Source organism: Cynocephalus volans, chromosome 1 (assembly GCF_027409185.1).
Source record: "Cynocephalus volans isolate mCynVol1 chromosome 1, mCynVol1.pri, whole genome shotgun sequence".
Classification (NCBI taxonomy): Eukaryota; Metazoa; Chordata; class Mammalia; order Dermoptera; family Cynocephalidae; genus Cynocephalus; species Cynocephalus volans.
Genome location: NC_084460.1, coordinates 239,799,376 through 239,825,396, shown reverse-complemented (window position 1 = coordinate 239,825,396; position 26,021 = coordinate 239,799,376). Strand labels below are relative to the sequence as shown.

Here is a 26,021-nt window from a genome sequence, read left to right as displayed (position 1 = left end):
GAAGTGAAGTTCAACTTACATCCTGTTTTTGATGTTATATAATACCTGGCTTACTAGCACACATTATGAACATCTCAAGCTTTACTTAACAAGACTATATTAAGCAATTTATCATTACTATGTTTTTTTTCTTGTTGTTCTTTGAAATACCTTGGTAACCTTACAGCAAATCATTAATAGATATGCATGTCACTTTATAACAAAATATATTTCAATAATGGTATGTAAACTGGATTTTTATAAACTGATTTCTACCTTATCGTACATTATTATTTATAAAATATTTATACTAACTTCTAGATTATCTTCAATTAAAATCTGAGGCCAAATATTTACATTTTAGGCTGTCTAGTTTTCCTCTTACCTAACTATCCCCAACAGGTAGTTAATAGGAGTTTATTTAAAACAAAACAAAGCTATAGTAGGAACATTTCCTATTTAGAAAAATCATATAGGATAACATGGTTACTAGGATGACCTTAAAGAAATGTGTTTTAAAGATGTCAGACGTAAAATCTTAGAAACAAAGTGTGGGAGGAATGATAATAAAAGCTAGAAATCTAAGGTATTTAACAAGACTGAAAAAGTTTATCACAGGCATTTAAGAATCATATCATCACACATTAACATATCACAACTAAGCATTTATTATATTGTTTAAGAAGCAAAGCAATTGCAGTGGTATTTCAGAAGCTATACCTTTTTTTAATGCAATATATGCTCATAAACTCTAAACAGTATTTTAAAATATACAATCTCTCCAAAAGAAAATAATCAACTAAAGATAGATAACTTTTAATGTAAGTAAAATGTTACAAGATTTAAAAATTAAAGTCATCTTCAGATTTTTCACAGCACAATGTACAGAAATTTGCAAGCTTCCTGTACAGAGAAGTATAATCTTTACTCTTGAGCAAGTCGTTCAATAACACGTCGGTAATCTTCCACTAGTTCCTGAAAGCTTTCTTCCAGCTGTTCATGTTGCATGCTTATTTCTATTTGGTTCATCTGGTTTGTCAGTTCTTCTGGTCTGAGACATTTTCTCATCTTAGCAAGATCTCTCTGCTTTTTCTAAGCAACAAACAATTATTTGTTAGACTAAGAAAGCAAATATTTTCATTATGTTCTTACAATTTTAAGTCTCCAATGTGAAAAATAAGCGTAGTAAAAACATGCCCACAAATATCCTAGTTTTTTTCTTAAGGAAGCTTAAACATAATGTTAACCATGAAATGATGGTAAATATAGATATGTGATTAGCAACACCCTCCAAAGCACAGTAAAGAACTCAGGTCAGTGTAGACATATTAACTGAAGAAAGACAACTGAGGGCTGAGCCCGTGGCGCACTCGGGAGAGTGTGGCGCTGAGAGCGCGACGACGCTCTGGTCGCGGGTTCGGGTCCTATATAGGAATGGCCGGTGCACTCACTGGCTGAGTGCCGGTCACGAAAAAGACAAAAAAAAAAAAAAAAAAAAAAAGACAACTGAAATTAAGTGCTATTATTATTCATTTCATTATTCAATCAATAATCAACTACATTAATTTTTAATTCCAAGTTGGCATTTTCCCGCCACTATGCTCATTTCTAGGTTTCCTTACCCAGCAATGTATCTGTAGACCACATACTAATTTTAACATAAACTGTTGGAAATTTTCAGAAAGATAAATGAAAAACTGTAATACTTAAAGCAAATATATTAACTAGCATTTATTGAGTCTCTACTAAGTTCTAGACATACATTATCTTACTAAGCCCTCCCCATTTTACTGAGGACACTGCTGTGCTCAGGAGTTTGCAATAGGGAGCTCGTAACAACTTTTACGCAGGACACTGTGTTAGAAGAATACTGTGTCAGCGATATTCAGGATAAGATTGGAGGACTGAGCTAGCAGCTACTGCTGTAGTTCAAGCCAGAGATGATGACAGGCTATATTAAGTCAGTAGCAGCAGAGATGGAAGGAACAGGGCAGATTTAGGGGAGGAAGTATTGGGTTTTGTGGAGAAGGAAGAATGAAGAATAACTCCAAGATTCCTGTTTAGATGCAACACGGCAATAAATGAAACCTTCATATGTTTTAGATGAACTGATCTCGATTATCATATCAATTCTCTTTTATTAAAGCATAAAATAAAGAGTTGACATTACACAAACATTAGAAATCACATATATTAACTCATATAATCCTAACAACTTTATGAGATATGCATTAAATGGAGAAGGGAAAAAAACAATAAAGGAGTTAACTTGCCCAAGCTCATAGAGCTAATAGGCAGAGAGGCCAGGATTTAAACCCTAATGGTCAGGCTGGGAGTCTGTATTCTTAGTCCTTGTGTCAAATTGCCTTTCAAGAGACAATTAAAGAACAAAACACTGAAAAACAATACCTTAAACCCACCCTAAAGACTATAAGTGTTCCTTAAAAGGGACCCTAATAATTTTGGAATAGTAAGCAAATGTGTCATGATTACCACTATAAAAGCTCAAAAATTAAGCTAAATTTATAATCATACACATCTCTAAAACAAGGTACAATAAAGTGCTGGCAACAAGCCTTTACTGAAATAAGCTATCTGACACTACAAAAAAAATTCGGTTGGTCCTGGGTCTAACTTGGAGCAGCTAAGTAAATGAGGTTGCTACTACTATAATCAGAAAGGAAAAATAAAACTTCACTACTATAAGTAGTCCCATTAAAGCAGTGCTTCTCAAACATGAATGTGCATACAGATCACCTGGAGAACTTGTTAAAATGCATATTCTGATTCAATAGGTGTGGGATGGGGCCTGAGATTCTACATTTCTAACAAGCTCTCAGGTGATGTTAAATGTTGCTTGATCTACTACTGCCCACTTTAAATATTAGTTCTAGAGAAATGTGAAAGTTCAAATATATTGCTCCTAAGGCCTGCAAGAACAGTATATTCCTTACTCTTCAATCCTGTGGATGACAAATACTTTGTTTATACTGTAAAAATTATTTTTTCTGCCAAGAGTCATGACTACACTACATAAGAGTATTTAACTTATGAAAACAGTTGAGGAAATAAAGCGTAATGCATTAGGAAATTATTGTGGTGTGTAAAAGGAATATAAGCTATTTTTCTAAATTGCTAGCCAGTTATAACATTTATTAAATAATCAATCCCCATTGCTTGAAAATGCCTTCAATAACATTAAATTCTTATATATTAATAGAACCATCATATTAAATTCTTAAATATTTCTAGACTGTCAATTCTGTCCCAAATTACCTATAAAATGAATCATGTGCCAATAACATACTATTTTAAATTATGCTGTTCTTAAATCTCTCTGTGAGAGCTTACTTCCCCAATTTCTCTCTACCCTTCTTACCACCTTCAATTTCTTCATTATTTTTCCAGACGCATGTCAGAATTAATCTCTACTATAATTTTTATTGGCATAGCTGTAAATCTGTGAATTAAATTTAAGAGCTCTAAGTACCAAGAAATAAAAAATACTTGTAACAGCTTTATGGAAAAAAACCAAAACTATATGTAAGTTCCACATGAGTATTTAAGGTACAGTTCAATTAAAAAAAATAACTAATTTGAGGTATTTGTTTTATTAACCTTTAATATTCCTTAAACTGTACATATTTCGCTTTGTATATATACAATGTATTACAAATGAATTTTATAAGAATATGTAAAAGAAGAACTTAAACAAAAACTTAATTCTTTCGTAGGTTAGGGCTGTTGATAATGTTCAATTAATGCAGATGAATTAATTAAAGATGGTATTAATGTCAATTTATTTATATTAACATTTGGCTTGAATATAAATTTATTTCCAGAAAACAATCCTTTCTTCTTGCCTAAGTTTCACAGGTTTCAAGAAGGCTCACAAATATAATCTCAAAAATGCCACCACCTCTGAGGTCTCCTTAATTTCCATCTGCTGACTTAGTACTTTCATGAAGTACAAAGATAAGATTCTTTTGTAAGAATTTAAAAATAATAATGGTGTTGAGGCATATGAATTCCAGACTTTTCAAAAGGCATCTTTAAAAACACGTACACTGTATTGTACTTACTTCCTGTTCAATTCCTCACTAGGCATTTCCATTTTATAGAAGAGAAACCTAATACTCAGATGTTAATAACTTGTCCATAGTCATACAATTAGTAAAAGATAGAAGTAGACCTCAAAACTGGGTTTCTTGATTCCAAATCCAATGATATTATAACAATGATTCTAAATTTTATATGTGCAAACCAATCATGAATTAAAATATGCCCATGAAACAATACAAGTCAGTGCTAAAACCAAGCAGCTGTATCAGCTTTTCTTTTTTAGTCAAATTGTTTAGATTTATCTTTTTTGAACACCTGAAAATTTCTTCTGTATTATATGGAGTCTCTTTTTGTGCCTTTTAAAAAATGATTCTAGGTAATACAGGCTATTTTTCCTTCTTTATTGGCAGTTATTCAAATGAATTATCAGTGTTCAAAGAACTTTTAAAGTAAGGTAAAAGTATTTCCATTTTCTACCCAAACATTTTCTTGGAGGGAGAGAAACTATGTTAACTTAAATCTGTTTAAGCAGATATGTAAACCTCATCCCTCAAATCAAGGCAATACAGAATTGGTGGATTTTGCTATAAATAAATAAATAATTTCATACCTCTCTAATAATTTAGTGACAATCAAAATTATTATTTCTTTTCATAAAATATGTTAAAAGTAAAAATGTAAATTTTATACTCCACACTTTTGCCAACAGGCATACATTTTAAAGACCTAAAAAGCATTCTAAACCATACTCAATATTAAGCAAACTTACTTTATTCTTAAAATCGAATTTTGCATTTGAGAATGCTGTGGTAAGAAAACAAACTACATGAATATCCACTTAGAATGACAAATTGAAGAAAATCATTTGCATACATTCAACAGGGAAATCTTATCGCTCCTTCCATTCCTTTGAGACTTGTTTTAAATTATAAAATTTAACTTATTTCTAGGTTTTCCCAAACTCTGTGGTAGGTTTCCTATCCAAATCATGTTATCAACCAAAAGTCGGAGAGGGAGACCCTAGAACTTTCTTAGTTTTCTCAATGCAATTAATATCTAAACTTTTAGATATAATATCACATATCTAATATTATAAATAATATATAGTGAATATGTACATTGAATAATACATTAATAACATATGAATATATCTAATAATATATCTGATATTATATATAAATAAATAATATATGTTTATATAAATATAACAAATAAACTTATTCAAATTTACATCACTAATAGGGTTCGAACAAAGATCTGAAGAATTTGTAATCTGTGTGTGAGCTTTAGTGAAAAGATGCTGATACCCATTTTGGCTGTTAAGAATCTGAAGTGTTTAATAACCAGTTTCTGACTTTCTTTCAGACAGGTGAACTGGATGGACAGGTGAGGGTACTTAATAATACAAAAAGTCATTATCATTCTGTATGAGTAGAAAATACTTGCTTTTATTAACTACAGAAATTCCCATTATTTGGCATAACTTTGTGACTACTATTTATACTTAGAATCTCTACCATTTCTTGCTATATAAAATGTCACATAAATATCTGAAATACATAATTCAGTAAATTATTTTACTTTGCTAAAGGTTTTGATATTCTTAAATGTCATCATCTATTTATATTGTTCTCTATGCCCAAATCTCATCATAAACAAATTTTCTAGCTAACAAATGAAATATTACTTAAGGATCAAAACCTTTAGAAAATACTATTGCAACCTATTTTCTAATGTTTCTGAATTGATAACAAAGAATAAAATGCTACTATGGACAATTTTTGAGGAGACCATTATAATTTATTACAATCTGTTATATGCATATGGTCATCCATAAAACAGAAAATCTACTGAACTGCTTAATGAAATGACACTATGAAGAACTATACATCTATATATGAATTCAAGATAAAATGATTTATAGTCATCGGAAAATAATAATTACTTTTATATTCAGAATGTAATATTTTATATTCAAATGTAATATGTGACATAATTAGAGTGACATATTAGAAAACAGAGTTGCACTGCAAAGTGACAAGATGCTATAAGGGAAAAGAGTTGGAATTCAGCAAGGAGTAGTGTGATCCAATAAACCATCAACATTCAAAACACCAGCCCTATAAAGCAGAATCTACGGCAAATAAAACTTGAACTTTCTTTGAATTCATGTAGAAAAACCAGAACTATGTACACTTGATATATTAATTATTCATTAATTATTTAGTTTACTTTCTCAAATTTTAAGATAGATTCAACTTGGTCATTTATGGTCCCAGCTATTATGCTATATGAGCCTACAGGAATAGTGTATACAGAGGTAGCAACTACATGTTAGGTGCTCAATAATTCTTTATTGAATAAATTAATAAATATTTTCCCCAATAACTTGCTGCCAGCTGCAACTGGATAGCAAATCCTGACTCACACAAGTTGGCATGAACTATATCCAATGACCAAATAATGATAAGGCCAAACCTGATCTAGGAGGGAGAATTTTTGCATTAGGAGGAAATATGGGAGATGAAAAAGAAGTGTGAAAAAAGAGCAAGAAGAAAGAATGTTTTTAAAAAAAGGAGGAGGTAAACAATATTAAGTTGAAATTTCAGCTATGGTAAAGTATAGAAGTTATATATGACAACCAAGCCTATTTTTAGAAAGAAGAGAGCAAAAGCAAAGAGAATATATAGGACATATGGGAAGACAAGAAACTTGGGAAAAACAAACAAGATAATTTAACAAATTACCTAACAGGGAAGAGTCTGGGCATTCAGATTTTTAAAAGATGTATACAAACAAAAGAAAAAACTAACCATGGTAGACTATCCTTGGGATTAGTTTTATGAAAAACGTTTATAGCTTATGGTGGAAAAGTATAAGTGAAAACTTTTATAACTGTAAGAATATTTTTACTTTTGTAAAAGTTAACAAAATGATTTGGACTCTCCCATACACCGGCATTTGCTAGCTTTTCTTCTCTGTTTTAAACAGTGACAAGAATACAGTGTTTAAGATTCTTGGAAGTCCTACCTTATAGGGGCTAATTAGTCTTCTTTTAATATCCAGTCTATAGTTTCTGTATTGTTCAGCATCACTCATGTCGGTTACCAGTAGCCGAAGAATTTCATAAACCCGTCTAGCATGTTGCTAATAAATGAAATAAAAGAAAAATGTGAACATTTTCAAATTATAAAATAGTGATACTTTCCTAAAAGAACACAGGACACATTTACTGTCTAGCATGGGCAAGAATTTGTGCTAGATACCAGAGGAAAAGCAATGAAAGACAGTCTCTGCCCTCAGAGGACTAGTAGTCTAACAGGTAACACAAGTGATTGGGGTATGGTTAATTTAATAATGAAAATATGCATAAAGTAAGGTAGCAGAGCCTGAGAATGTGGGAAATGTTTGAATAGGATTCCTGGGCGAATAAAACTGGAGCTGAATCTTAAAGGGAGGGGAGTATGCCATTCTAGAAGGTGGGCGGGGAGGGGCACTGTGTATGTATGTGTGCATATGTGTGTGCACACATGTGCATACACACAGAACAGAGCAGCTTGACACTGCTGGTGCAAAAAATAAAAAGCAAGGAGTAAAAGTGCAGTGAGGATGGAGCCTATATATTGAGTTAAAGAGCTGGACTTTAACCTAGTAGGTGGCAGATTTTAAATGGGAGAGTAAGCAATGAGCATAAATTTGAGTTTTAAGTAAATCACTTTCAGCTACATAGAAATGGCAGCAAAAAGAGGAACAGAGAAAAATTAAGAAGGTAAGCTACTGAATAAGGCAAAAAATGATAAGGGCATGAACTTATCATTCTTAGCACAAGTAAGAATAGTAAGGGGTCAAGAATTCTAGAAATATGTAAGAGGAAAAATTCACTGGGAGGAAAGTGTGAAATGACAGTGAGTTTTCACAGTCTAGGGGAAATTTAGGAGGCAGCAGAATATATAAATCTGAAGAAAACTCTAGTCTAAGGATGAAGATTTAAGCAATATCAGCATATAAGCAAGAGTTAAAACCACAAGGTTGGTTAAGATCACCTGGGGAAAGCTTACAAATTGGTTAAGATGGAAGAGATCAGAACCTTGTAGTACAATGATAGTTAAGGGCAGACAGAAGACAGAAAAATGGTCAAAGAAATATCAGGAAAATCAGAAAGTTTTGGTTTTGGCCAAAGGAGTACCATAGTTTTTCTTTTGTGTTGTTACATAACATTTGGGTGGAAGTAGGCTATAAGTGGGTTGGGAAGATGATATTTGAACTTCCTGGAAGGGACACCTGAGTTGAACCTGAAAAAATGAGTACTATCTGGCCAGGCAATAGAAGAAGGGGGTATTCTGGGTAAGGGGAATAGTATATGTAAAGGGACACAGAAGGAAGAAAGATGTGGCATAGGTTGGGGAATGGCAAGAGGATCAGTATAGCCAGAACATGTAGGAAAGTGGCAGGGAGCTAAAGTTAAGCAAGGCTGGCAGGGTCCAGATTATGATGGGCTCTGTGTGACCCTACATAGGAGTTTGAATTCTTTTTTTTTTTTTAACATAATTTTAAAAAATAATAATATGTTTATGTTCCCTTACTTTTTATTTTTTTGGCAGCTGGCGGGTACAGGGATCAAACCCTGGGCCTAGGTGTTATCAGCACCTCTAACCAACTGAGCTAACCTGACAGTCCTGTCTTTTAAAAGCTGAACTATTAAATAAATTCTCATTAACGAATACACGTTTAATACAGCCTGGAGATATAAATTACTTCTAAAATATATATTTTATCTTAAAGCCAAGAAATCATTAAGATGGAAACTTTCAATTCAAATTGAGTTGTTTGTTGAAGATGACCATCAATCTTTTGGTTATATAGTTTGGGAGCTCAGGGGGGAAATCTTGCTTGGAGATTTGGATGAAATCTCCCAGGCAGAATAAGTAGAATGAGTAGAAATGAGAACTAATAAAGAACTTTGGGGAAGAGTTACATATAAGGAGCACAGAGAAGAGTAAAGGCCAGTGAAAGTAACCTAAGAAAGATGATCACAATAGTAGGTGGAAAGTCAGGAACTGTAGTGCCTTAAAAGCCAAGGGAGGGGTAGTCAATGGTATCAAACACTAGTTGTTCTTATTGTAGTACCCTTCATTCCACGTATTTTCATAATCCAAATCCCACCCATTCTTCAAGGTTTTGGTCAACTGGCATCCTTTTCATGAAATACCCTCTGATTCCCTTGCTTACATAAACATAATAAACTCCCTTCTGTGAACTCCCATATTATTTTTTCTGTACCTGTCTTTAGAGATTTAAACAAATATATAGAAGTGTGTAAAATGAAAGTTACGTTTTACTCCAACTCCTCTCCCCACCAATATTGTCTCCAGGGGTATAACTATAGTAAAAACATTTTTTTAAAAAGCAAAAATAAGATCCCACTACCCATCTTTGTGCTGCTTGTTACACTTAATGTAGCCATAAAATCTATTTTCTTCGCATTTTATTAATGTGAATATTGAGGCACAGGAGGTAAATTGAATTGCCCAAAGTCACAGAGTGAGTGGTGACTAGTTGCCCTAAGTCACAGAGTAAGTGATGGAGCTAGAATTGTCCTAAGTCACAGAGTGAGTGGTGAAGCTAGATTTGAACCCAGGCAATCTGGCTTCACAGCCTGTACTCTTAATCACTGTTATTTCTCACACATGTATTCTTAATGTTCTTACAATGTTTTAGTTAAATACCTTATTTATTTTGAACTTCTGTTGTGCCTCTATTGCCATATCTTCACTGAATCCTTGCATTAGCTTTTCCCGGGAAAAACAGGGCAAATCTTGACAAAGCTTCACAAGCACAAAGTCTCTTAATTTCACATAGCTTTTGGATGGATCTTCCGCTAAAAAATAAAGCAGAACAACATTTCCCTTACCCAACACAATTTCTTGATCATTTGCAAGCTCAATATACATGCTAGGCTAGAAAGGTAAATACTCTTAAAGGTAAATTACATATCCAAAATTACATATCCAAAATTTACAATCAAACAACAGAACTATTACCTTTGCCAAATAAAACTACAGGTGCAATCCTTTTACAATTCATATTATTTGTGAAATGAGAGCTATCCATTTTGATATTTTTATCTTTTTTTTCAATATCCAAAGCTTTTTGACCGATATGTTATCACATGCATCTTAGTTTTAATTCCAATTAAAGTGGATGTATAAATGAGAGATTCAAGTTTGAATGAGCAATTCTAACTGCAAACTTTTTTTTTTTTTTTGTATTTTTGTGACCGGTAAGGGGATCGCAACCCTTGCTGTGGTTTCTCCCGCACGGTGCTCAGCCAGTGAGTGCACCGGCCATTCCCATATAGGATCCGAACCCGCGGCGGGAGCGCCACTGCGCTCCCAAGCGCTGCACTCTCCCGAGTGTGCCATGGGGCCGGCCCTAACTGCAAACATTTTTTGAAACCTAAGGGTTACAAAGATCCATTTTAACTCCTTTATTTAATCCCATAAATTATAAAGTGTGCTATATTTCTTTCACCCAATTAAAAAAAATGCTTCCCTTTACAAAAGCAAACCATTTTTACTTTGAAAATCAAATGGAACATGATTTTGATCCTTTCCTCACTGCTTCTGAATATCACAGATCTTCCTTTTATGTTTGTCTATTATCTATATCAAGACTAAGCAGTGGACAAGGAAAACATCAGAACATTATGGGTAGAAAGAATACTGCATAGAAAAGATGAGTTCGAGTCCCAGTTCTGTCATTCACAGATGTAGGACCTGGGGTGAGTCACCTCACTTTTCTGAGTCTCATTTCCTGATCATCAGAGTGGTTGAAATAAACCATGTTATAAGCCTGAGCTACTCATAGATCATAAGACAATATGGTTAGGATATCAACTCCTTAAATTGATTCCATACAGTTCCTACCAAAATCCTAGCTGGCTTTTGTTGTTGCAAAAATTGACAAACTCATCCTCAAATTCATATTGAGATGCAAGGAACCCAGAATAGCCAAAACAATCTTGAAGAAGAACAAAAGTTGGAGGATTCATACTTCCTGATTTCAAAACTTACTTCAAAGCTACAGTAATCAAGACAGGGTGGCAATGGCAAAGGGTAGACATGTACATCAATGGAACTGAATTGAGAGTGCAGAAATAAATCCATATATTTATGGTCAATTAATTTTTGAGAAGCGTGCCAAGACAATACAACTGGATATCCACAAGCAAAAGAATGAAATCGGACCCCTCTTTCCTCACACCATATACAAAAATTAACTCAAAATGGATCATAGACCTAAAAGTAAGAGGTAATATTATAAAACTCTTAGAAGAAAACAGGAGTAAATCTTCGAGACCTTTGGTTAGGCAATATTTTCTTAGATAATGAGACCAAAAGTACAACTGGAAAAAAAAGTAGATAAATTAGGCTACATCAAAATTTAAAACTTTTGTGTTTCAAATGATACCATGAAGAAAATGAAAAGACAACCCACATTTGGGAGAAAATATCTGCAAATCATACATCTAATTAGGGACTTGGATCCAGACTATAAAAAACTTTTATAATTTGGTAAGAAAAAGAAAACCCAACTAAGAAATGGATGAAGGATCTAAATAAACATTTCTCAAGAAGATACACACATGGACAATAAGCACATGGAAAAATGCACAACACCACTAGCCAAAGGGAAATGCAAATCAAAACCACAATGAGACACCATTTCACATCAACTAGGATGGCTATAATTGAAAAGACAATATGAAGTATTGATGAAGATGTGGAGAAATTGAAACCCTGATATACTGCTGATGGAAATGTAAAATGGTGCAGCCACTTTGAAAAATAGTCCAGTGGTTCCTCAAAAGGTTAAACACTGTTATCAGATTTCCCACCATTTCCTCTCTTAGGTATATACCCAGGAGATATGAAAACATAGGTTTACATAAAAACTTGCACACAAATGTTCATAGTAGCATTATTTATAAGAGCCAAAAAATGAAGACAACCCAAATATCTATCAACCAATGAATGGATAAACAAAATGTAATATATCCACAAAATGGAATATCATTTGGCAACAAAAAGAAATGAAGTTACAAGGACAAACCCTGAAAACATTATGCTGGGTAAAAGAAGACAGTCATATATTGTATGATTCTAATGTCCAGAATAGGCAAATCTATAGAGACAGAAAGTGGATTAGTAGTTGCCTAGGAATGAGAGTTGGGGCAGGGGGAGGAGTGTCTACTAATGGGGTAGAGTTTCTTTTTGAGGGAAAAGAATATTCCAAAATTAGATTATGGTGATGGTTATATTGTAACTATCATGAAAAAATTAATTGTACATTTTAAATGAGTGAATTGTGTGATATGTTAATCATATATAAATAAAGCTGTTTTAAAAAAAAGTGTGAGATGGTAATATTATTTTACTATGCTTTAAAGTAATAAGAATTGAAATTCTGTCACTGTATCAGTTTGATATAAAATTATGATCTGTTAAGAATGATGAAATCACTCAAACAAAATGCCGAAATACAGACATACAGAGAAAATCATCAATTAAACAAACACCCCAGGTTAAAAAACAACAAAGCAATTAAAATAGTTCACTAGAAAATATTATTTAACACAAAAGAAGGCATTAAAGGAGAAACAAAAGAACAAAAAGAAATGTGACATATAGAAAACAAACAGAAAAATGGAAGGCATAATTCCAAGCATAGCAATACTTATATTAAATGTAAATGTTTTAAACACTTCAATCAAAAGGCAGAGATTGTCAGACTGGGTTTTAAAAGATCCAACTACAGGTTGAGTACCCCAATCCAAAAACTCAAAATCCTAAATGCTCCATAATCTGTAACTTTTTGACGCCAACATGATGCTCAACATGATTGGATTTGGGATGCTCAACTAGTATGTATTCTGTAAATATTCCAAAATCCAAAAAAAATCCTAAATCTGAAACACTACTGGTCCCAAGCATTTCAAATAAGGGATACTCAACCTGTATATGCTATCTGCAAGAAAAATATTTGAGATTCCAAAGGCAGATGCACTGAAAGTCTAAGGGAGGAAAAAGATATGCCATGCAAACAATATGAGGCTATATAAATATCAAACAAAACAGAGTTTAAGATAAAAATACTATTTACAAAAAGGCATATTTTATAATGACAAAAGGTTGATTCAATAGGAAGATATTATAATTATAAACATATACACAACTAACAACAGAGTCCCAAAATACATAAAGTAAAAACTGACAGAATTAAAGAGAGAAATAGATAAGTCAACAAAAATAATTGGAAATTTCAGTATTGCACCCTCAATGATGGATAGAACAACTAGACAGAAAGTCAGCAAAGATACAGAAGACCTGAACAGCACTATCAACCAACTTGACCTAATTGATATTTATATTCTTGATATATTATATTCCACCCCAAAACAGCAAACAGCAAAATACACCTTTTTTTTTTTTTTTTGGTGGCTGCACATTCTTTTCAAATTCACACAGAACAATCTCCAAGATAAACCACATGTTAGGCAAGGGATCAACAAACTATGGCTCATGGGCCAATGTCACCCATGGCTTGTTTGTGTATGGCATGTGAGCTAAGAATGGTTTCTATAGGGTTGTATAAAAACAAACAACCTACACTAAAAATATGACTCCACATGGCTTGCAAAGCATAAAATATTTACTATCTAGCCCTTTAAAAAGAAAAGTTTGCAGACACTTAAGCAGGTCCAGAAAACAAAACTCCATAAATGAAAAAGGACTGAAATCATATAAAAATATGTTCTCTAACAACATGAAATTAAATTAGAAATCGATGACCGAAGGAAATTTGGAAATGCACAAATATTTGGAAATTAACAACACATTTCTAAATAATTCATGAATCAAAAAATAAATCACAAGAGAAATCAGAAAATATTTTGAACTGAATAAAAATGAAAGCACAATTTATAAAAATGTATGTGATGAAACTAAAGCAGTGCATCTATTTATATATAAATGTATATTATGTATAAATATATATCTATATGTTTAAATGTCTATATTAAAAAAGAAAACATCAAATCAATAACCTAAGCTTCGGTTTTAATTAGAAAAGGAAGAGCAAATTAAATCCAAAGCAAGAAAAAGCAAAAACATAATGAAAGAATGGAAATCAATGAAACAGAAAGCAGAAAAATAGAAAGTTTCATATAAACCCACAGATGCGTCTTTGAAAAGATAATGAATTGACAAACCTTCAGCAAGAGTGACTGTGGGGAAAAAAAGGAAGACACAAATTACCAAAATCAGGCATTAAACAAGGAACATCACTACCAACTTTACAGAAATTAGAAAGACACAAATTACCAGAATGACTCAGGAAGTAACAGAATAAAGATACTGAATTACTAACTAAAAATTTTTTCACAAAGAAAAGTCCATGGCCAGATGGCTTTACCGGATAAATTCTATCAAAGATTAAAAAAGAAATAATGACAAGCCTTCACAAACTATTACAGAAAATAGAGGAGGAAACATTTCCCAACTCATTCTGTGAGGCCAGAGTTACCCTGATACCAAGGACCTAAGATGAAAACTACAAAACAATATCCCTCATGAATGTAGATGCAAATGTCCTCAACAGAATATTAGCAAAGCAAATCCAGCAACATATAAAATAAATATATACCAGGACCAAATGGGATTTATACTAGAAATGCAAGGTTGGTATAACATGCAAAACAATCAATTAATGTAACACACATATTAACAGAATAAATGAGAAAAACCACATGATCATCTCAATAGACACAGAAAAAAACAACTGACAAAATCCAACACCAATTCACGATAAAAACTCTCAGCAACCTAGGAATAGAAGGGAGCTTCCTCAGTTTGACAGTGGGCAATCTGGCTGTGATATCTGTTACTCCACTGATTGCCAGGGTTCATAGTGGGCAGTAATAAAAAACCTACAGCCAACATCATCCATAATAATAGTGAGAGACAAAATGCTTCCCCTCTGAGACTAAGAGCAAAGCACAGATTTCTGCTCTCACCATTTCTAGTAAGCATTATATTGCAGGTTCTCAGCTATGAAATCGGGCAAGAAATAAAATGCATCCAATTGTAAAGGAAGAAGTAAAAATGTCTTTATTTGCAGGCAACATAATTCTGTATGTAGAAAATCCTAACCAAAAACTACTATAACTAATGAGCAAATTCAGCAAGGGGGCAGAATAGAAGATCAATGTATAAAAACCAATTATATTTCTATCTACTAAAACAATCAATGACCCAAAAACAAAATTAACAAAATGATCCCATTCACAACAGCATTAAAAAAAATTTACAAATAAATTTAACAAAAGCAGTGCAAATCTTGTACACTGAAAACTACAATACTGCTGACAAAAATTTTAAAAGATCTAAACAAATGAAGACATTTTGTGTTAATGTATTAGAGGACTCCAAATTGTTAATATAGCAAATTGATTATAGATTCAATGCAATTCCTATTAAAACTCAAGAGACTTATTTATTTTTTGCAGAAATTGGTGAGCTGATCCTAAAATTTTTATGTAAATGCAGGGGACCTTGTACAACTAAAACAATTTTTTTTTTTGTCTTTTTCGTGACTGGCACTCAGCCAGTGAGTGCACCAGCCAATCCCATATAGGATCTGAACCCGCGGCGGGAGCGTCACCGCGCTCCCAGCGCTGCACTCTCCCGAGTGTGCCAGGGGCTCGGCCCGCAACTAAAACAATTTTGAAAAAACAAAACAAAACAAAAAACCCAAAGTTGGAGGACTTTCATTCCAATTTCAAAACTCAATATAAAGGTCGAGATACTACACTTGCCAGGGCCTCTGTGTCTGAGAGGAAAGAGAGGAGGAGGCCCAAAGGCAGTACAAGGGCCCCGATGAGACTGATGCACAGCTCCAGGCTGAAAAGCAGAAGGCCAGAGAAGAGGAACAAGGAGAAGAGAGCGAAGATGGGGCTGCTAGTGACCCCCAAAAGAAATCTTTAGCCTCAAATGGAGATGACTGCCAGCAAAACATGGAAGGGCTCATCATCAAAAACCCCAACCAGGTGGCAGAGACAACCAGAAAGATCGGAGCTTTCAAGGAGAGAACAAAAAGACATTGAGAAGAGAAAGCAAAAGAGCATTACATGAAATTGCATTTAGCTGGGAAGACACAGCAGGCCAAGGCCAACCTCGCTGGGCTGGTGATTATCTGGAAATAGCAACAGGAGGCCACCAAGAAGAAAGAAGAGAGGGAAAAAAAGATGCAATTTATCAGGAAATGTAGTCACTTTCCCTGAATAAGTAAGCAGGGCTTATAGGAGGAGATACCAGGGAACTAGGCCATGTTGCCAAGACCTCTACCATGTCTTGCCCATCCTACCTGTGCCCTGGCACCACTGTTGCAGCCCTGCATAGCTAGGAGACCCCACAGCCCGGGGTTTCTTCATCTGGGCACAGAAATCTTTTGGGGGGAAGGTGGGAGAGGCTGGGGGGAGGGGGCAGCTGCTGTAACCATTTTTTTGAGTGTTTTTTTGCTGTTTGTAAAATTTTGAATCCTTGTTGAGGGGAAGGGCTACCTAGGAGGTGGGGTAAGAAGAGCTTCCGTTTGTTAGGTAGATTGCACATTAGAGGGTGGATGTGCCAGGGGTCAGCTGCTGATGAGTTTGTGACCTCCAGCCCACTGGTGTTGCTTGGGTTCTCAGGGCTGTCCTCTGGGAGTCTGTACCCGTGTCCCTGAGGGTCATGGCTTATCCCCAGCCAGTTCACTCTGACTGAGGCATCCCTTCTCTACTCTTCCCTGTCCCATTCCCACCCACCTGGCCAGGGCTAGTGCCCATTTTTAACCCTACCTATCAATCATCTCAAGAAACCTGTTTACTCTGTAGTAACCAGGCAAAACATACTCCACAAATTCAACTTTTATATTTGGCAGATTAAACTTGACATTATCATTTAAAAAGCAACAACAAAACTCCATATAAAGTTATAGTAATCTAATCAGGACAGTATGGTACCGGCATCAGGATAGACATATAGATCATTAGAGAGTCCAGAAATAAACTTTCACATTTATGGTCAACTGATTTTCAACAAAGGTACCAAGGTAATTCAATGAGGAAAGATCCCCTTTTCAACAAATGGTGCTGAGACAACTGGATATCCACATCTAAAAAGATAAATTTAAATACCTCATACTATATACAATAATTAACTCAAAATGGATCAAAGACTTCAATGGAGACTGGGTGAGGGGATGGGAACTGACTGCAAATGGACATGAGGGATCATTTTACAGTGACGGAAATGTTCTAAAACAAGACTGGGATGATGGTTGCAGATTTACTAAACCTTGCTAAATCATAAAAATAAGTGAATTTTATGGTATCGAAATTATCACTCAATAAAGTTGTTTTAATGAAAAACTCTAAGTGACAAACTCTTAAGCAAGCTCCTCTTTACAAAAAACTTCTAAAAGTACTACTAAAAACTTTTAAACTTTTTAAAGTACTAATAGACAAGGCATAGCTTATCCAATGTCAGTTCTTCCAAGTACACCTACCTCCTAAAAAGAACTTCATTGCTAATATTTATTTAAAATAAAATTTAGTATGAGTGAAACTTAAGTAACTTTTATACCCTCAGAAAAGTTCAGAAAAAAAGTATCACAGGAAAATGAATCAGTTGAGAGAATCTAAGTCTTGCCACATTCTAACCTGAAATTTTCACATAAATCAAAACAGCATACAAAAAAATTTCCATTTAGTTTTATAAGTCATTATAAACTCATAATATTTTGTTTGCAGCTCAATTTAAGGAGCCAAGTTACAACTCAATCTTTAAGCTCTTGAAAAATGCCAGCCTGAAATGAACTTAAAATGATAACACTCAATGATTTGTGACACCCTCCCTTTGGTTCTACGCTACAAAAAGATAAGCAATACATTTAAAGATAAAATTTGCTTGGATATAAATCTACAGTGATATGTAGGATCAAAAACTGAATTTCTTCCAAATTAAATACATATAAAAACATATGTGTCCTCTATCATTTTTTTAAAAGCCTTTCCATATCAATGATCTATATTGGAGAAAAATCACACTCTAAAAAAGAGAAATGAGATAGCACAAATCATAAAAGTTTAAAAAAATTCACATCTAATATCCTAAAAAGCTATATAACATATACCAGAAGCTTTTAATACTACTGACAGATTAATAATACTGATAAATATTCCAGCCCAGGATCAATTTCTATTGCTAAATGCAACTGTTCAGAATTCTGGAGGAAACAAATCATTGATTCTATTTATAAGGTAACAAAACTGAGATGTATTCAGATGCTATCTACCTTAAGAGACTGACAGAAGGAAGATGGTACATAATATAAAGAATCGTCTGCCAGTATTTTACCTTAAAACTGAATGCTTAAAAAAAAAAAAAAGGGTGGCCAAACCCTTTCCAATGGAAGTAAGATATAACTTAGGCTACTGATAGTAAATTTTGATTAACACTATATCTGGCTATATGTCAAGTAAGCAAAAGTTCATTCAATATAAAGAATATCCTGGATTGCAAATGGAGGATCCAGAGCCTGCTAAAGATGCACAATGTTAAAAAATATACACAATAATGGAGAAATAGGCAACTAAAATGACTAAAGAGTACACAATTCTGTACTTTTTTTTTTGCTTTTTAAGGACTGGGTATGGAAATCTAGGAGAAATATCTTAATGAGAACAGCTGATAAGGCATTTTTAGTATTTTATAATGCTGAAAAATGTTAATGCTGACAATAAAGGCTGATACCCAGTTGTCAAATTCAAAAGTCCTTTAGCATGTTTAGCCTTTTCTCTTTAAAGACTTCAGTTTCTAATGAATAATAGCAATGAATAAAGGCTACCATTATTGATGACTCTTCACTGAGATTTAAGAAATAAAATTCTTTATCTGCTAATTGGTGCTAAGTATCAAGGACTTCATTGGTTAGAGCAGACAGAAGAAAGTGGTTAAGAGGCTTCAGAGAAACAACCCCTGCTGGCACATTACCCACTAGAGTAGACAAAGACTACTTATGTGAACTCCAGAGTAAAATCACCAAAAATGTCCCTTCATGTAGCACCAAGTCCAAGCTCTATAAGTAAACAGAAGCTAAACAATTTTCAGCTCAGCTAAAAGAAGCAATACAGTTTGTATTATATGTTTCTATAATTTTACAAGTCACTAAGCTAGTAAAGTCGTCACTTAAACAATTTATAAATTTTGATATAAACTAAGTTTAGAAATTACTTCTTTATCTCCCAAGTTTAACAGTAGCAGGAAAGTCAGATAAAAAGATAATTCGACTCTATAAAGTGGAAACCTCTTTTAAAAACAACATGCTCTCCCTTCAGCTTATTAATCTACAGGATCAATTCACTGTTATGAAGCAACTTCAATTTTATTTATGTTGGACAAGCAAAATCCTTATTCTACATGAAAAAGAAAAAAAACTGACAGTTTGCCTAGTAGCATGTTTATATGGTTGCTAGTCCCACATCCAGTATTTTGGGGTTTTTTTGGTGTCTTTAATCAAATTGATAAAATAAAATTCCAAAACAGCATTTATTTAACAAGTTAGTATTTTAGTACATGTCAAATATAGCAGTTTTAAAATAAAAAATGTATTCAAACTCTTAGAGAATTAAAAAATTTTAGTACCTAATTTGGCTGTGAATATCTGGTACAGTATTTTTCATGGAAAAAAGAAAAGGTGACTTTCAGTTTAATCAGCAACTCTATGAGCACCAAATTTGAAACAGATACTCAGGGGAAAGAAAATAATGACAATGTAAATGTTCCTTGGGCCACTTTGTTCTTTGGTGGGTCTCATGTTGACATACTATCATCTGTAACTTGAGGCTGGCCAGATATCTCAGTTGGTGGTTAGAGTGAGGTGTTGATAACACCTAAATTTCACCTTTTCTAGTACTGTTGTGAAGGCATGTGTTTTAGGAATATAAAACACACACTTTAGGAAATGTGTATTCTATTCAGGAACTATTTACCTTGATTTTTTTTTCCTCAGTAAGGTTTAAAATATTCTGCCCCTACATGAAAATTAAAGCATGGGCAGCCTCTAAAAAATGCTACTATTTGCCAAATAAACTGAACAAATAAGCAATACCGTACTTGCAATGTATTTATGTTTGATCAAGATTTCCCCATATATTTAGTTCATCATCTTCAATCTGTTCCATTAAGCACTTCAGTTAGAGATGTAATCCAGTCCCCACAAAGGCTTGACCTAAAATGTAACCTAAAGCCATCTTTAGATTCAAAAACTTCAGGAAAATACTGCTGTTTAAAACAGAACAGTTATTTCTGATAAAAACAAAATCAATCAGTAAAGAAGACATTTTTAGAAAAGCTCTTTCAGTAACAAATTAAATTTTACATACCTGTAATATCAAGAACTGAAGGAGATGCAATGTAGTATCTATGAACTGTTTCAAGAAGCTGAGCACCATGGCCTTGGCCTTGAAATGGAGTCAGTATCAGCATCTGACTACAGTAAAAAAAATTATTTGAAAATTAAAAACAACATGGTCAATTTACAAACTGCAAATCACTATAGTATTACGAATGTTTTAAAGTTTGTGTGATTTTTTTTCAGTCAAGCGCTAAGAAATCCAAAAATTATTGAGATACTCAAAATTGGTTTAATCTTCCAGTTTCAAAAGGAACAATGAAATAAATCAGTACACAGCCAATGAATAATGGTGATTTTTAAAAAACAAATCAACACTATTATAACAAGTATTGGAAACTTCAGCAGTTCCTTCTTCTGAAATAAAAGACAAGGCACGTGTTATACTGCCAATTACCTTACACGTGGCCGGGTTTTGTCTGGGTACACATAGTAATTATAGACTGTCATGTAGCCTACGGTCGCAAAGAGCGTAGCTCCATCCTTATTATACTTCTCAAATCTGCAGATAAAACAGAAAGCCAAGCAGGTCAATTACAGTCGCGCTCCCATGCAGTGTCCATTTTCTTTTCCATTCTCTGACTGAATTTTCAGTGTCAGCAAGCTACTCTGTGAGGGCCCAATGGGTACACCTGCTATGTTCTGAATGTACAATTCATTTAATTGGTGTGCAGCAACTTGGATAAATCAGACCTCTTTACATCACTTCAGTGCACTTGCCTATTATAAAGATGAATAGGTGGCAAGTAAAAGAAAACACAGGCAAAGCTCATTTTACTGTTTAAGCCTACATTCAGGGCCCTAACGGACAACAGCATTTAATTCAGCTCTATTCTCAAGGTCTCCCAAAGCATAATGAAGGAAAACTCAAGCCGCATAAACAATAGTTTTTCTTTCCTGGGAAAAATATCATTATACTGTCTCAATAATTGGGCTGCCACAATTAAAATGCTGGCTTTGTGGAGGTAATAAGGTCTACTGTTGCTTTAGTACTGTACTTACACTAGAAAGTAGTGCCATCTTTCATCATCCACGTCAATAAAGCTAGCAGTTTCAATAAACCACATCAAAAAGGTCTGAAGCCTTTCATGATATTCTCGAAAGCCTCTACATGTCATGTCAGCCTAGGGAAAAAGCCAGGAAAAGTCAGGTGAAACTCATCATAGAGGTAAGTGAAAGTCTGCAGAACACAAAACTATCTGGTGGGAAAATGTTTAGAAGTCTCAGATTAGGATGTGTACACAGATACAGGCACAAAATAGATATTTTGTTTCTAAGGCTGATAAAAACTTGTTTCCTGAAGTTAGAATAAATCACTGGAAATAACATAACAAAATTGCATACAGGTTTCAGGCATATGAGTAACTTCAGAAATATTTAGATTTGTCTTTACCTTGTATATCTGAAAGGTAAAGTTTTCTCCTCCTGTTGGGCTGAGAACTGAGTATGTATGAAGTAAGGTTCCAAATGGCTTGAAATCAACTTCCTTTTCCAGCAAAGAAAGAAAATCATTCGTGTTTGTGCAAAATCCAGGTGGAATGATTTGTCTAATTTTGCCCTCAACATCATCTGCCTAAGGAATGGAGGATAAGGGACATAAAAAATTAATAACAAATTTGACTTTTAGTTGAATATGCTTAATTTTCTCGAAATGGACAAAACCAACAAAAATAACAAACTAAACATTCAGTGAAGTGAAAAAGGATGAGTTTCATGTGTACAAACTACTGTAGCAAATCTGAGATGAGCATAAGTATAACGTAATATCAAGTGCAATAATAAACATAATGTACTGAAATTTCTAACATCATGTAGAAAAAGCTGGCTATAAGCCTTCATGACAATCTGAGCTGGCCAAAACAAAAGGCTGCTTATTATTTTAACGTGTCAAAGAGATGATATCATCTAAGACATGGAAAGATCACCAGTAGTGAGGAAAGATCACCACTAGAATCTGACCAAACGGATAGCAACCTCACAATGAACAAGTAGACATTTCACAACTCGCCTCAATGCCAAACTCAAAGCTAAGATGATAATTTTAAAAATATACCCACTTGCGAAATTTATGTTATATGATTGGATGTATTATCCAGTCATCCGTATAATGTGACACAATTTTTATAGACCTGGATTTGTGACAGTAAAAAAGAGACAAGACTGGAAAACAAAATTAAATTCAGAGATTAAAATTACCCTTGTTAAACAACCTCGATGAATGTTAAAACTATCAGCTGAGCAGACTTCATAATCCTTTTCAAAACCCCAAAAGACCACTTGATTGAATACATTTACTACTTCTCTTAAACCATGAATATTTGATGAAGTCTTACAATAAAGTATTACTGCTTCTCACCAGGCAATAAAACTTAATGAATTGGTCTCGACTTAACAAAACCGTATCCCTCAATACAGTCCCTAAAAGCCTTACATTACATTCAACAAAATGAGCCTGCATTCTATTCAAACTTTTTCCAGAACAATGAAGCCAGGTTTTTACTTAATGGAGTTTGCCGTGAGTTCAGCTGTAATGTTTGTATTGTATCTATTTCCACAAGGACTGACACAAGAACACTTTGTGTTAACTTACTAAGCAGCTCTTTCATACCGTTTACATGCATGATGGGTATTAGTTCTAAACCAAGACCCTTGCTACTTAGCATTCAAAACAGGGAAATTAAGATGCTTAGAACAAAATATACCACAAAAGGCTAATACAACATGCTACTAATTCCTGTCCTTTCAACCATCTTTTAACTAAGTAGAAGCAATGCACCTGCAGATGAATAGCACTTTATTATCATTGTTACATTTTAGGACAGAAAACCAAGGATGGAGTTTATCACAAACAAGTTTTATTTTCAGTGCTCTGGTACCACCAACATTTATACATAACTTGTTATTAGCTATTAAAAAAAAAGCTATTCTTTAAAATACAGCTCTTCAACATTTTGTCCAAGAGTTTATTTCTAACATGTACATCAATCCTTGCAATCCATTCACACTAAAGATCAAATAAACTACATTTGATAAAACTATTTTTGCTTATTTTAAAAGTACAATTTAATAATATTTTCCCTTGAAACTGCTAATGTGAAGAGACCATCTTAAGCATATTTTATAGAATCAGTACAATTTCAATAAGTACATGAGGAAATCACTGTAATGAGGGATAGCTGCAATAGGTCTGTTGTGTAGCAATTAAAATCCATAGTAGTGATGAGTAAAGTAGTATAGTATAATTTTAGTTCAGGTTTTAAAAAAGTGAAGAACTACTTTTAAATAAAGAGGTTTATAATCAGCTTTTAAAAATCACTTCAACACATTCATAGTATGTATAGTTTTAACTTTTGAAAACCTTCCTTATGTCATGTCTTCTCACCAATGTGTTGCAAAAGATGATGAAATCACTTTACATATCTTGCATCAAATCTACCTCAAAGATTTCTCCGAAACTAAGTTTCAAGAGGCAGATCTGGTGGAAGGCAAAGCAACCCAAAGGTTTGGGTTCAACAAAGTTGAAAGAGTTAAAATTAAACTTTCAGTCTTCCAAGGATACCTATTTATTGTAATAAATATCTTCAAATAAAATGTTTTGCTCTGGGCAAGTTTACATATTATTTAAAACCTTTGGGGGGGGGATGCTAAGTTTAAAAGCAAGGAATCTGTATGTGTGTGTCTATATATATGTATGTAAATACTTACATACATAAAAATGTCTATCTGATATACTTACATAAAACACACAACATAAAATCAAATAGCTCTTCAAACCTAGAATTCAGAACTCTGCTTCACTGCAGGAAAAATGTCTGCATTTCTCTATTAAATGGTTTCTGCCTTAAGAAAAGCAGTCTATTATCAACATGTCTTAGAAATCTGTATTCTTTTCTAGAATATATACTTAAGTTCAGTTCAATTTAAAATAATCATTTTTCACAGTGGATTACTGGTCAGGTAATAAAAATCACTAGAGAAAATCCCCATCTAATCATTTTTAATTGAATGTAGTTAAAAATGAACTGAAACCTTTTAGTCTAATACTTGTGACTAAAAATTTAGATTCTATTTCTGAAGATCACTGAAAAATTTCCTGTCTTCAAGAACATCATCTTCAACTTCAATTAAAATTATACAGAAATAGTTATAGAAAGTATAAGAAAATAAGCTGAACAGACCAAAAATCCAGACTATAACCTGATATATTTAATTAATAAAGACCCATCCCTTATAAATGTTTTCCTAACATTTGGCAATTTCTTTTTAGAAAGGAAAGTATAAAAGTAAACTATTCTAGTAGGATTTATGGTAGGTGGATCATAATGAAATGTTTTTAGATTGTATGTTCTCTCAATATGGTCATTTAAGTTTCAATGTTCTATACTTTGTTACATATGAAGATGTTCCTATGAAGCAATTTTTGCTTTTCCTCATCACTGCATAAAGCAATGTGCATGAAAATAACTAGTAATTTTATAATAAAAATGTTTACACTTATATTTGTGTTTATATACATTCAAAAACCCAGTAACCTCTCTATTGTCTTATCTTAAGCTAACTATTTGTCTAAATTTGCCCATAGTGAGTTATTTTGAGGTTGCAAAAATAACTAAAATAATTAACAGTACATTAAGTAGGTGGTACAAGCTGTTCTTTACTTGATTAAAAGGGCACATAGATGTAACATTAACTATAATTCTAAGAATGCCTAAGATATACTACAAAACAAGCAAAATAAATTCTATATCAATTTAATTTTGCTCAATCTCACATTGTCTGGCAATATTTAAGCTTTAACTAGAAATTTCAGTATTGGTAGAGAAATTAAAAGTGTGGACTTTTTGTCTACTGGAAAACAAAGGTATTAAGTTTATTTATACTGCATTAGTGTTTTGCTATTTGAACTAAATGAGGTAAAATTATCAATATAAAAACCATAATAGAAAGTTTGCTGATGTAGTAATTTTCTTACTCTATTGAATGTGTTTTTTAAGTCAAAACAATTGTCAACATATCATTTTAAAGCTTTTTATATTTCATAAAAAGCATTACTCATCAAGAACATTCACAATTATAAACAGTGAAATAGATTATTTTTTCATTTCTTCAATATTATAAATACATAGGATTTTCCCATAAAGAATCTAAAGACTCCAGAAAAATTTTTAAATCTGCTCTCACCTACTCTCAAATTCAATCCATATTAGTGGGAGACTAGAATAAAATGATTGAAATTCACAGATAACACAAGCCTTATTCATGTATTTCAACTTCCTCTACCAAACTTTTCCCAGGAATGCTAGCAATCAACAAGACTGAACAATCTTAGTTACACACCCCTTCACAAAAGGCAAAGAAATTACCCCAAAGAGGGCAGGAGGTATTAATAAAAGCAAAAGTCAGGGACAATCATAAGATGAACAAATCATTAGTGTCTGAATAATCAAATTTATTGTATTATAAAACTCAGA

General features: G+C 33.3%; 1 protein-coding gene across 2 annotated transcripts in view; it reads right to left on the bottom strand.

Moving 5' to 3' along the window:
• Nucleotides 1-629: 629 nt before the first annotated feature.
• The window catches only part of HAT1 (histone acetyltransferase 1), a 50,132-nt gene continuing 24,740 nt past the window's right edge, over nucleotides 630-26,021 (bottom strand). Inside the window, exons 5-11 of one of the 2 annotated variants that reach the window (XM_063112508.1) lie at nucleotides 21,944-22,123; nucleotides 21,553-21,674; nucleotides 20,948-21,052; nucleotides 20,522-20,628; nucleotides 9,768-9,919; nucleotides 7,072-7,188; nucleotides 630-1,071 (exon numbers count right to left, since the gene is read on the bottom strand). In XM_063112508.1, the coding sequence (XP_062968578.1) occupies nucleotides 904-1,071; nucleotides 7,072-7,188; nucleotides 9,768-9,919; nucleotides 20,522-20,628; nucleotides 20,948-21,052; nucleotides 21,553-21,674; nucleotides 21,944-22,123 (951 nt within the window). In that variant the 3' untranslated portion in view covers nucleotides 630-903. The remainder of the gene's footprint in view (nucleotides 1,072-7,071; nucleotides 7,189-9,767; nucleotides 9,920-20,521; nucleotides 20,629-20,947; nucleotides 21,053-21,552; nucleotides 21,675-21,943; nucleotides 22,124-26,021) is intronic. The other variant, XM_063112515.1, reaches the window with a different exon arrangement.